At 39.9% G+C, this 13,405-nt stretch overlaps 1 protein-coding gene across 12 annotated transcripts in view; it reads right to left on the bottom strand.

The window, feature by feature from the left end:
* Nucleotides 1–13,405, bottom strand: part of CATSPERB (catsper channel auxiliary subunit beta) — a 187,038-nt gene that overhangs the window by 76,269 nt on the left and 97,364 nt on the right. For all 12 annotated transcript variants that reach the window (XR_015149463.1, XR_015149462.1, XR_015149466.1 and 9 more), the window contains 4 exons: nucleotides 9,923–10,072; nucleotides 2,218–2,313; nucleotides 1,959–2,077; nucleotides 1,611–1,643 (listed from right to left, as the gene is read on the bottom strand). Coding sequence is in view for 7 of the 12 variants with exons in the window: in XM_086363202.1 (XP_086219328.1) it covers nucleotides 1,611–1,643; nucleotides 1,959–2,077; nucleotides 2,218–2,313; nucleotides 9,923–10,072 (398 nt within the window). In the remaining 5 variants the exon portion in view is untranslated. The remainder of the gene's footprint in view (nucleotides 1–1,610; nucleotides 1,644–1,958; nucleotides 2,078–2,217; nucleotides 2,314–9,922; nucleotides 10,073–13,405) is intronic.

The raw sequence follows: 13,405 nt of genomic DNA, 5'->3' as shown, positions 1-13,405 counted from the left end.
CAGAACACTTGTAATTCTCCTCTCTCTCATCATTATCAGAAGTTCCTGAGTTTTTGCTGAAATATTTCAGCTCAAGAGGATTTATTTTAATATCCTTGTAAATAATAAAAACGTCTATGAAGGGCAACTTGTGCTTGTCTTTTAATATTGTACAAGCATTTACTCCTTGATGTGTCCATCCAAATTCCAAGAATGTATTGTACTGATAAAGCCGGATATGTACAAACTTGCTGGATACAAATTATTAATGGAAGCATTGTTTGTAATATAAAAGCAAAAGATTAGAAAAACTACTCAAATATCCACTCATAGGAGACTGGTTAAGTAAACTCTGGTTAAGTTCACACGATGGAATATATGCAGCTATAAAAACACAGAAGGGTGGGCTCAGGTCTGGTGAAAAGCACAGATACGTTTCCTGCCTCCCTTAGAGTTCACATTTCTAGTTCCATCATTATTTCTGGCACCCCACTTCTTCAAGGGAATCTCTGGACGATAAACTCTCCTGAAGCCTCATCTGTGAAAATTTCTTTTCTTCACCCTCACTCTTGAGTGGTAAGAGTTTTTCTCAGTTTGGAATTTTGTCCTTGACAGTTCTCCTCCTTGCTCTTTGTAATGGAAACCAGTTTTGCCTGCCGGACCTTCCCAGTGCTCAGCTTGACGGTTCTTGGAATCAGTGAAGCAAGAAGTCAGTTCCTTTTGCTTCCTGAGAAGTAGCTGCCTCTTTGCTTCAGTCAGTGTGAGTGTGCATGCGTGTGCCCACATGCATCTGCGCCCACAGGCCTCTATGGGAGGGGACAGGGCAAAAGGCTACAAATACTCATAATTTTGTTGTGCTCATATGTTGATGCAATGAGGCAATGACTTAGTTGAATCTCAAAACCTGACCTCATAACAGAGAGAGAGAGAGAGAGAGAGAGATGGAACAAAATCACACCCCGAAAAGCCAGAATCAGAGCTTATATGGTCGCTTGTATCATATTAGAAAGAGTGCCCCTTTCTCTTGGTAGACACAGACTCACATGAGGGTCAGGAGCAGGCAGACTGAGGTGTCAAGTGTTAAGCCAGATTTCATCTCTCACTATCTTTTCTTTATTTTTTTGTTTTTTTTTTAAGATTTTTTTTGATGTGGACCATTTTTTTAAAAGTCTTCATTAAATCTGTCACAATACTGCTTCTGTTCTATGTTTTGTTTTTTTGGCCCTGAGGCATGTGGGATCTTAGCTCCCCAACCATGGGTTGAACCCATGTCCACTGAATTGGAAGGTGAAGTCTTAACCACAGGACTGCCGAACCACTGGACTGCCCATCTTTTCAACTGGGTGCTCTTGTGCAGAACACATTGAACAGCCACAGCAATCCTGGACAGAACGTATAAAGAAGGGGTAAGGGCTGCCTATAAAACAAAGAGTGGCATTTCCTCTTTTGAAACAGAACAAGAGATCATTGCTTAATGGCTAGTGGAAACACATTTTTAAGTTCAAACTGTAAATAATATTGTAGTGTCAGGTATCATCTATATTATGAATTCTTGTCTTGCACTTCATCTCTTAGGTCACCAAGGAAATGAATATCTTCTAACAAACCCTTGGAAATTGAAAGCATCTTACCCTTTCAAAACCGCAAAAGTCTACCCGTGAAAGCTAGAAAGAAAGAAAAGAAGGAATTAAAATTTTTGCTGCAATCAGAAGGCATGATAAAACATAGCAGTCTAAATTACACCACATGTGTTTTTTACATGTATGTATTTGAAACTTCCCATAAATTCGTATAGCAACAAAACTAGCCATTTCCAAATGATATATTCAACACTATAAGGCAAAGGAAAAAGTCATGCTATTATGCTTTTACATTTCAATTTTAAGATATATCACACGTAACTCAAGTATCGAATATTTCTACTTTATATCACATAAGATATTTAAGGTTAACTTCTAGTTACAGAGCAATTTACCTACCATTAAGACAGAGGATGATGGATAACGAAGATCTCCACTTATAAAAAGACCCAAAGAGGTGAGGATAACTAAAAAATGATTTGTTAAAACCATATCCACCACTGAGAGCTGTTTGTGCTCTAAAGGAAGAAATCATATAATGGGTTAAAAGATAAGGGAAAAGTGATGTTTTCAGCAAAGCAAAGACATTTCATAAATATTCATCAAATCTTGATGCAAAGGAAAATGTCAAAGATGAAGTCACTGTTAGAGGAATTACCTTCTCCAACTTGGGAATAGACCATATCTGTCAGGTTATACCATTGGGTATCATCATAATCCCAAAATCCAGAAAAGCTGAGGCCTATGTAAACACCTACCATGAGAGAAAAGGGAAATTAAGGCAAAATAACTGCAAAGCGAGTAACTGACTCCTAAGGTGCTAAGGTTTTAGGAAGGAGAGCCTGTATCTGCCCCACCTTCCAGCCTATGCTCCACCCTTGCCCCAACCCCTCAAAGTGAAGTTTGAGTGTCACTTCCCCAAGCATTGGAAAGATAAAGTAACTTGAGTCGTACCACAGGAGTTTAGCCAGCCATCAAATTATTAAGGATTTTGTTTTATTTTGAAGGAGATCAGAATATGTTATCCCTAAAATATGCCACTTTGGCATCAGGGTTTTGAGCTGGAGGCAGCTGAGAATCAAGAAATTCAGAAAGAGTTCTCTGCCTCCCTTTTCCTGCTAAAAAGCAGGGCATTTTCTAACCACTTCACCTGTATCAGGAAGTGAAAGTGAAAGTCACCCAGTCATTTCCTACTCTTGACCCCATGGAATACACAGTTCATGGAATTCTCCAAGCCAGAATACTGGAGTGGGTAGTATTCTTCTCCAGGGGATCTTCCCAACACAGGCATTGAATCCAGGTCTCCCACACTGCAGGTGGGTTCTTTACCAGCTGAGCCAAAAGGGAAGCCCAAGAATACTGGAATGGGTAACCTGTCCCTTCTCCAGTGGATCTTCCCAACCCAGGGATGAAACTGGGATCTCCTGCATTGCAGGCAGATTCTTTACCAACTGAGCTATGAGGGAAGTCCATAAAACCAGGAAGAGAAGAGAGCAATCTTCTCACCAGAGACAGGGAGATGATTCCAAAATGAGTCTGAATAAACAGACTTCACTAAAATAAGTCTTATCTTCCATGAGTCCACCCACAAATTTCCTCATCACTTCACAATTTCTTGTCCCTTGAGGTCTAGACTTCTTTCCTTTGTTAAGATGGTATATAAGCCTCCAAGTTTAACTAGTTCTCTGAGTTTCATTTCTCTTCTGGGAACTCCCACAATTATAAATATTAATAAAAAGTACACGCCTTTTCTCCTGCTAATGTTTTGGTTAGTTTGGAGGCCCCCAGTCATAACTTATGAGGATACAGGAAGAACTTTTCCTTTCTGATAATATCCTTCTAAGCAAAAATATGTCCCTATTTAAAGAATACAATTATAGTGAACAATACAAAAATTCCAGAGAAAAAGATTAAAATGCAAAATCCAAGAGGGAAGAAATTGTGTTTGATTTACTTTATTTTTTGAAAGTGATTTGCTTTATTGTGATTTTTAAAGTAGAATAAATTGTTAATAAGGGAATCTATTTGTGGCTCAGATGGTAAAGAATCTGCTTGTAATGCAGGAAACCCCAGTTCAATCACTGGGTTGGGAAGATCTCCTGGAGGAGGGAATGGCTACCTACTCTAGTATTCTTTCCCTTAGAGGAAAGGGAAAGGCTACCCACTCCAGTATTCTGGCCTGGAGAATTCCATGGACTGTACAGCCCATGGGGTCGCAAAGAGTCAGACATAACTGAGCAACTAACACTTTACTTAATTCAAACTTTGAGAACTTATTAAAAAGAGACTGAACATGTTGCAAATACCAAAACCACTTTGTTCCTTGATCTTACCTTTCCTTGGCCATAGTAGGAATGTTTAGCGTCTTCTGTGTTTAAATGTGGAACATTAATATGAAGTCTAGTCAACATGCATATAACTATGTGGGTGGTAGAAGCAGCCTGAAGAGAGTTGATAATCTAATGCATATGCTTTGTTTCTAAAAGATGAATGCAGGATCACTCAGATTGTGAAGTGTGTGTTTTAACTCCTAGATCTTGTCTATGCAGGGAAAGATATAGAAGAAAATGCTATCATCATCCACTTTTTCCAGAAAGAGGAAAGCTAAAGACAAGCTTTGCTTTTCTAAGGCAAAAGCTAAGCAAATCACATGACCAGACTCTGGCAAAGTCTAGAAATATTTAATAGAGAGGTAAGTAGTAAAATAAAAGCTTATTCTGGTTGATATTTTAGACTGAAATTACGTTACAGGCTATTCTCTGTGACAAACTGGCCATAATTGTATCTCAGGGTTACAAAAGCTGATGTAGACAGACCATTGCAATGATTTTGGATTTTATTCCAATGGGCAAAGGGAAGCCACTGGAATGTGTGAAGCCAGAAAGTAGTGTGATTTGTTTTACGCTTGATATCATTGTGGTGACTGTTTGGATGGTGGGTTGTACTAGGGTTAGAAACAGGGAGACCACTTAAGAGGCTGTGAATTAGTCTCATGGAAAACCATTGTTATCGTGGCCTAAGATTTTACCAGAGGAGAGAAGTGGTCATGCTGAGGATAGACACTGGATGTGGCCTCATCCTGGAATGTCATCAGAGTAAGAACAGTCAAGAGTCTATGCTAAATTTTACATTTGAGTAATTGGATATACCTTAGGATGAAAAGTACTAGAGAGGAACAGATTTTAAAGGGAGATAAATCAAGAGTTTTGGCTTAGCTTTGTAATATCAGAGATGCTCATTAGATACCAACAGGAAGTGTGAAACAGACAATTAAGTGTGGGAGTTTGGTCTCAAGGAAGTGGTCAGCACCAGATATACAAATTCAGGGATCATCAGCCTTAAGGTGGCATTATTACCAAAGGACTAGATTACATTTCTCGGAGAGGATCTGGTAGAGTTGAAGACAAAGCCTTATTTCATTGACATGTTAGGGGTCACAACAAATAAGCTAGTTTAGAAAACTAAGGATTGACCAATGAGGTAAGATAGATGTAACTATAGGTGGTGTAAGAAAGCCAAAAGAATAAAGTGTTCTGTTGAGAAGTAAAGTAGTTAACTGTGTCAAATTCTGCTGGGAGGGAGAGTAGAATGAGGATAAAGAATTCACTGTTGGAATTGGCAACACGGAGATCATGGGTGACCTTAGAATGAATTGTTTCAGAACAATGGTAGGAAAAATCTGATTTACAGGGGAATGAAGATAAAATAGGAAGATGGAAAATGTAATGCCATCTACAATAAATTCTTCCAATCATTTTGTTTGAAGGGGAACAGGGGGATGAGGGATGGTGGTAAAGTGAGATAAATGAAGATTTTGGCTAAGATGGAGGATAATAGGGTATGTTTGTATACTAATGCATCTAATCCACTGAGGAGGGACAGAGTGATGATGTATGAGAGAAAGGTGAGAACTGCAGGACAGACACAGGAACAAGGTTCTCCAGGTGATTGGAGAGAATGGGATGCAGGACACAAGGGGTGATGGGCAGCCTTAGGCACAGCAGAGACATTTCTCATGATGCAACAGGCAAGAAGGCAAAGTGCGCAAGTACTAAGGCAGGTAAGGTGGCAGGTGAGTGCAGAAGCGATGATTCTTGATCTTCTACATCAAGTATTAAAGGCACAGCTGAGAGCAGAGAGGGAAAGGAGGTGAGGCACAGCATTTGAGGAGTGGGAAGAGGTGTGACCAGGTCACTCTGCAGAATGGGACAATAAACATCCCAAGGAAGAGAGGTGGGATTTCTGGGTCGTTCTGAGTACTCACTTGAGACTTGAAATCATGAATTTACGGTGAGACCAGCTGATGGAATTTTAAAGAGAGTCTGGTGTGCAACTTTTATCTAGTAATATTCTGCTCTGCCAATGGAGTAGAGGTGGTTTTAATGACAGTTGGGATTATGCAGGCAAGGAAGAAAGAGAATGGCAAAGAAGTCACAGAAGTGTTTACAAAGAGAGACAATTAAAATTATGGTGAAAAAGTAAGGATGTTGAGTAGTAAAAAAAAGTGGTGGGGAAAACATATTGATGTCTCCAAGAAATCCAAGAAATGTCAGACTGTGAATACTAGGGTAGGCTGAAAGTACAGAAAGCAGTGCACAAGCATGAGATGATTGTACTGGAGATTTTGGAGGCAATAACAATATCAGAGACAACAAGGTCAAGAAAATGACAACAGATGTAAGATGGGGGAAAGATCACTGGGGAAGAACAGGCCTTGAAAGCATTGGTCCATATGGGTGGTGAAATCACCAAAAATAGTAACAAAAATAAAGTGGAGAGAAAGGTAGGGGTCCAGATGCTAAACTCATAAATGAAAGTGAGTGATGGGAAGGTTGTCATACACTGGCAGCCAAGAATAGTTAGAGGGAGTAAAGTCTGAATTCAAAGGGATTGAACATTTTCAAAGAGAAGACAGGAGTTAATTATTAAGAACTAGCCCTTAAGGAATGAGGACAATGACCCCTGAGACCCAAACATGTGCCATGCAAGACAGCTTCAGGGAAAAGAATAATAACTGGGATTGGCCAGATTACTCTTTACAGCAACTGAGGGGACCCTTCAGAGAAAAGAGTAGTAGTATGGGGGAATTTACTGATAACAGACCACATATTCCAATGAATGGATTTGGGAGAATAGAGATGGACAGACGTTTCAGTTCAGTTCAGTTCAGTTGCTCAGTTGTGTCCAACTCTTTGCGACCCCATGAAGTGCAGCACACCAGGTCTCCCTGTCCATTGCCAGCTCCTGGAGTTTACTCAAACTCATGTCCATTGAGTTGGTGATGCCATCCAACCATCTCATCCTCTCAACCATCCTTATCCTCCTGCCTTCAATCTTTCCCAGCATCAGGGACTTTTCTAATGAGTCAGTTCTTTGCATCAGGTAGCCAAAGTATTGAAGCTTCAGCTTTAGCATCAGTCCTTCCAATGAATATTCAGGTCTGATTTCCTTTAGGATGGACTGGTTGGATATCCTTACAGTCCAAGGGGCTCTCAAGAGTCTTCTCCAATACCACAGTTCAAAAGCATCAATTCTTCAGCACTCAGCTGTCTTTATAGTCCAACTCTCACATCCATACATGACTACTGAAAAAACCATACCTTTGACTAGACAGACCTTTGTTGGCAAAGTAATGTCTCTGCTTTTTAATATGCTGTCTAGGTTGATCATAACGTCTTTTTAATTTCATGGCTGCAGTCACCATCTGCAGTGATTTTGGAGCCCCCCAGAATAAAGTCTGTCACTGTTTCCATTGTTTCCCCATCTATTTGCCATGAAGTGATGGGACCAGATGCCACAATCTTAGTTTTCTGAATGTTGTTTGGGTGAAATTAAAGGAAATTCAGAATAGTATGTGGTATAAAGTAGCCAAAAGTGACCTGGAGGCTTGGGTTTCTATAGTGACATAAAATTGGGGTGAGAGGCATGATGGATGTATCAGGAGTGTCATAGAGGAAGAAGATGGGTAATGAGTCCAGACTGGAACATATGGACCATATGAGGCTCCTGGATTCCTGTTCTCACCATGACTCCATTTGGGATGAAGCCTCATTGTTGTGGGGAGGGCAGATGAACCAAGCCTCACAAAGGAATGGTCAGTGGCAGCCTGATACTATGGGAACTTATTTTCTGTTTCAGCACACCAGTGGCCAGCTGAGGGAAAAAGTGGGTTCATCTAAAAAAAGATTTCCAAAACTTTCTTTTCTCCAGATGTTGAAGTGATCGAGTGAGTGAGACCCTGAGGAACTGAAACTTGCCTTGTCTCCTATGATTCTCGGGGGTGTGGCAGGATGCAGAGACTGGCTCCTCTCCTGTGTCTCACAAAAGAATGGCAGGTTTGGACAGAGAAAAGAGGAGGGGGCCCTGGCCTTGCATCCATGGAACAAAGCTAGAAGAGGAGCTGAGTTTCCATCTGGTTGAGAGAGAGGAAAATGAGACACTGAACAAAATTAGTTCAGTTTCTCACTAAACTAATTCTGCACAAAGCAGCCTGGAGCTAGGATAATTAAAAGACTGCAAGTCGTTGGAATGCAAAGAAATTTGGGGCAATGCTATCTATATATCCCTATACCAGTGTATATTACTTGAATCTATTACTTTATCACGGTAGGGCAACCTATTGTGCTGTTTTATTCTTTAAAATCATGTTTGTTAGTCATTTTCCTTTAGTCTCCCACATGAATTTTGGTATTGGCTTATCAATTTCCATACACACAAAAATACAGCTGTAATTTTTCTTGGATTTGTATTGAATTTATTGATAAATTTTGAGAGAACTAATATTTTTACATAAAATCTTTTTTAGTCTCTTTTTATAGCCTTCATTAAAATTTTATAATTTCTACACAAGCCTTGCAAGTCTTTTTTGGCTTATTTCTAGGTCCCTATGAGGTTTTATTACTTTCTGAATAGGGTTTTTAAATTTATAATCTTTAATCAGTCTTTAGTGGAGTGGTTTTTATGTACTGTTATGTTTGTCAATTCCATAGCATTCCCATACTTGTTCTGATAGTTTGTCTGTTGATTCTTTTGGATTTTTATATAGATACACATATAATCTATGGGTGATAAAATTTGTTTCCTATTTTTTTTTTCCTTTAGAAATATCAGATTTGGGGTCACTGAAGTCATCAATGACCTAAGAAAAACAATCTAGAATAAGACAATTAGTAATTGAAATGTGTAGGATGCTATTAATTATAATAATAATAGAAAAACACATAACAAAATAATGTGACACCTCAGAACAACTTTACCTATTCACATGTGGCAGGAATAGAGGGTAGATTAGAACTGCAATGAATTATCTCTGGGAAGAAAGAACATATAACGGAGGACAGAGTGTCAAGTGGGGCTTCCCTGATGGCTCAGATGGTAAAGCATTGAGAGAGTCATTTCCTAGGCAGGTTGATAAGAAGTCTAGGGGTCCCCAAGGAGAGAGGGGTCTAGAATTCTCAAGGAGGAAGAAAGGACAAACTTTTTTTCCCCTCTACATTCCTTAGGATTATATAACAATAATGTATCCTGTCTGAGGACAGTCTCTGGATTAAACCTTCTGGCTAATCCTGTTATCTTAAAATGTAAATTATGGGAGTAGGTCTGTTGAGGTCTTTACAACCCCCAGACATTCTTTTGATTCATTGGAGAGTATATAACTCCACTGCCAACACTAGCAACTGCTAACTGCTGCTAACACTGCTAACACTGCCCTCTTCTGATGCCTATGTCAGAAGCTTTCTCTATCTCTTTTATACTTTAATAAAACTTTATTACACAAAAGCTCTGAGCAATCAAGCCTCCTTCGTCTCTGGCCCCGGATTGAATTCTTCTCCTCTGGAGGCCAAGAATCCCGGCATCTTTTTGTGGTTCAGCAACAACCTTTCAGCATCTGCCTGCAATGAGGGAGACTCGGGTTCGATCCCTGGGTTGGGAAGATACCCTGGAGAAGGAAATGGCAACCCACTCCAGTACTCTTGCCTGGAAAATTCCATGGATGGAGGATCCTGGTAGGCTACAGTCCATGGGGTCACAAAGAGTCAGACACGACTGAGTGACTTCACTTTCTGATAAACCTTTTTATCCTCTGCTGTACAGAAGCAGTGGGTATTTCCAAACATAAATCACCAGAGTATCAAGGAAATTTGGAGAGACATTAAAGTTAGTAGTAACATGGCAAAATGTCACAGAGAAAAAAGTTTACCGCACTAGCAAGCAGACAAGGGAAAGTGACAAAGTTCTTAGGTATTTTTAGGAAACATTTTCACTCCATTATGCCTGCACATTTAACTTGCACTTCCAATTAAACATAACTGTCATATAATATAAAATGCCATCTCCAATTCTGAATAAAGTCGCAAACTTACCATCAAATGTTGTGTTCATAACGAAGCCAAGTAATGCCACATCGTTGGCACAGGGACACTTTGTCGTTTTGAGATCTACCACATGTGGATATAATCGCTGGATTGTTTTTTTTTTCATCATAGTCCCAAGTTTCCAGTGAAGGATAGGTTCTGTGGAAATCAAGTTTTGGTGTTTAAATTACAGTAACGCTCTTGAAAATAGAACATTACTGCTTTCTTTTTTTCTGTCTTTTTTAAAAATTAAAAAAAATTAAATTGAAGTATAGCTGATTTATAATGTTGTGTTAATTACTGTTGTACTACAAAATGATTCTGCTATACATACATAGCAACATATATATGTGTGCATATACATATTCTCTTTTACATATTCTTTTCCATTATGGTTTATCACAAGGTACTGAGTGTAGTTCTCTGTACTATACAATAGGACCTTGTTGTTTATCCAGTCTATATGGATACCCATTCTATATGAATCAGAAGTTTGCATTTGTTAATCCCAAACTCCCAATCTCTCCTTCTACCCACTCCCCTTGGCAACCATCAGTCTATTCTCTATGTCCTTGAATCTGTTTCTGTTTCATAGATAGGTATTTGTGTCATACTTTAGATTCCACATATAAGTGATATTATATGGTATTTATCTTTCTGACTTACTTCACTTTGTATGATAATTTCTACATGCATGTTTCTGCATCCATGATCCTGCAAAGGGCATTATTTCATTTTTTATGGCTGAGTAATATTCCATTGTGCACATGAGCAGTGGCTGCGCCGGCATAGGAGCAGCCTAGAAGAATTACCCCATGTCCAAGGTCAGGGGTGGTGGCTGAGAGGAGCTACCCCACATCCAAGGTCAGGGGCAGCGGCTGAGAGGAGATACTCCACGTCCAAGGTAAGGAGCAGTGGCTGCACTTTGCTGGAGCAGCCATGAAGAGATAACCCACATCCAAGGTAAGAGAAACCCAAGTAAGATGGTAGGCGCTGACAGAGGGCGACAGAGGGCATCAAAGGGCACACAGACTGAAACCACAATCACAGACAACTAGCCAATCTGATCACATGGACAAGAGCCTTGTCTAACTCAATGAAACTAAGCCATGCCATGTGGGGCCACCCAAGATGGATGGGTCATGGTGGAGAGGTCTGACAGAATGTGGTCCACTGGAGAAGGGAACGGCAAACCACTTCAGTATTCTTGCCTTGAGAGTCCCATGAAAAGTATGAAAAGGCAAAAAGATAGAACACTGAAAGAGGAACTCCCCAGGTCAGTAGGTGCCCAATATGCTACTGGAGATCAGTAGAGAAATAAATCCAGAAAGAATGAAGGGATGGAGCCAAAGCAAAAACAACATCCAGTTGTGGATGGGACTGGTGATAGAAGCAAGGTCCAATACTGTAAAGAGCAATATTGCATATAGGAACCTGGAATGTCAGGTCCATGAATCAAGGCAAATTGGAAGTGGTCAAACAGGAGATGGCAAGAATGAATATCGACATTCTAGGAATCAGTGAACTCAGATGGACTGGAATGGGTGAATTTAACTCAGATGACCATTATATCTACTACTGTGGGCAGGAATCCCATAGAAGAAATGGAGTAGCCATCATAGTCAACAAAAGAGTACGAAATGCTGTACTTGGATGCAATCTCAAAAATGACAGAATGATCTCTGTTCATTTCCAAGGCAAACCATTCAATATCATGGTGATCCAAGTCTATGCTCCGACCAGTAATGCTGAAGAAGCTGAAGTTGAATGGTTCTATGAAGACCTACAAGACGTTCAAGAACTAACACCCCCCAAAAGATGTCCTTTTCATTATAGGGGACTGGAATGCAAAAGTAGGAAGTCAAGAAACACCTGGAGTAACAGGCAAATTTGGCCTTGGAGTACAGAATGAAGCAGGGCAAAGGCTAATAGAGTTTTGCCAAGATAATACACTAGTCATAGCAAACACTCTCTTCCAACAACACAAGAGAAGACTCTATACATGGACATCACCAGATGATCAACACTGAAATCAGACTGATTATATTCTTTGCAGTCAAAGATGAAGAAGCTCTATACAGTCAGCAAAAACAAGACCGGGAGCTGACTGTGGCTTAGATCATGAACTCCTTATTGCCAACTTCAGACTTAAATTGAAGAAAGTGGGGAAAACCACCAGACCATTCAGGTATGACCTAAATCAAATCCCTTAGGACTATACAGTGGAACTGAGAAATAGATTTAAGGGACTAGATGTGATAGACAGAGTGCCTGATCAACTATGGATGGAGGTTTGTGACATTGCACAGGAGACAGGAATCAAGATCATCCCCAAGAAAAAGAAATGTAAAAAAGCAAAATGGCTATCTGAGGAGGCCTTACAAATAGCTGTGAAAAGAAGAGAAGCGAAAAACAAAGGATAAAAGGAAAGATATTCCCATTTGAATGCAGAGTTCCAAAGAATAGCAAGGAGAGATAAGAAAGCCTTTCTCAGCAATCAATGCAAAGAAATAGAGGAAAACAATAGAATGGGAAAGACTAGAGATCTCTTCAAGAAAATTAGAGATACCAAGGGAATATTTCATGCAAAGATGGGCTCAATAAAGGACAGAAATGGTATGGCCCTAACAGAAGCAGAAGATATTAAGAAGAGGTGGCAGGAATACACAGAAGAGCTGTACAAAAAAGACCTTCACAACCCAGATAATCATGATGGTGTGATTACTCACACTCACCTAGAGCCAGATATCCTGGAATGTGAAGTCAAATGGGCCTTAGGAAGCATCACTACGAACAAAGCTAGTGGAGGGGATGGAATTCCAGTTGAGCTATTTCAAATCCTAAAAGATGATGCTGTGAAAGTGCTGCACTCAATACGCCAGCAAATTTGGAAAACTCAGCAGTGGCCACAGGACTGGAAAAGGTTGCTTTTCATTCCAATCCCAAAGAAAGGCAATGCCAAAGAATGCTCAAACTATTGCACAATTGCACTCATATCACATTCTAGTAAATAAAGTAATGCTCAAAATTCTCCAAGCCAGGCTTCAGCAATACATGAACCGTGAACTTCCAGATGTTCAAGCTGGTTTTAGAAAAGGCAGAGGAACCCGAGATGAAATCACCAACATCCACTGGATCACTGAGAAAGCAAGAGAGTTTTAGAAAAACATCTATTTCTGCTTTATTGACTATGCCAAAGCCTTTAAACTGTGGAAAATTCTAAAGGAGATGGGAATACCAGACCACCTGACCTGCCTCTTGAGAAACCTGAATGCAGGTCAAGAAGCAACAGCTAGAACTGGACATGGAACAACAGATGGGTTCCAAATAGGAAAAGGAGTATGTCAAGGCTGTATATTGTTACCCTGCTTATTTAACTTATATGCAGAGTACATCATGAGAAACGCTGGGCTAGAGGAAGCACAAGCTGGAATCAAGATCGCTGGGTGAAATATCAATAACCTCAGATATGCAGATGACATCACCCTGATA

Source organism: Bos grunniens, chromosome 21 (genome assembly GCF_055505025.1).
Source record: "Bos grunniens cultivar Pamir isolate PY7600 chromosome 21, Bosgru_T2T1.0, whole genome shotgun sequence".
NCBI lineage: Eukaryota > Metazoa > Chordata > Mammalia > Artiodactyla > Bovidae > Bos > Bos grunniens.
This window is presented reverse-complemented; position numbering and strand designations above follow the sequence as displayed.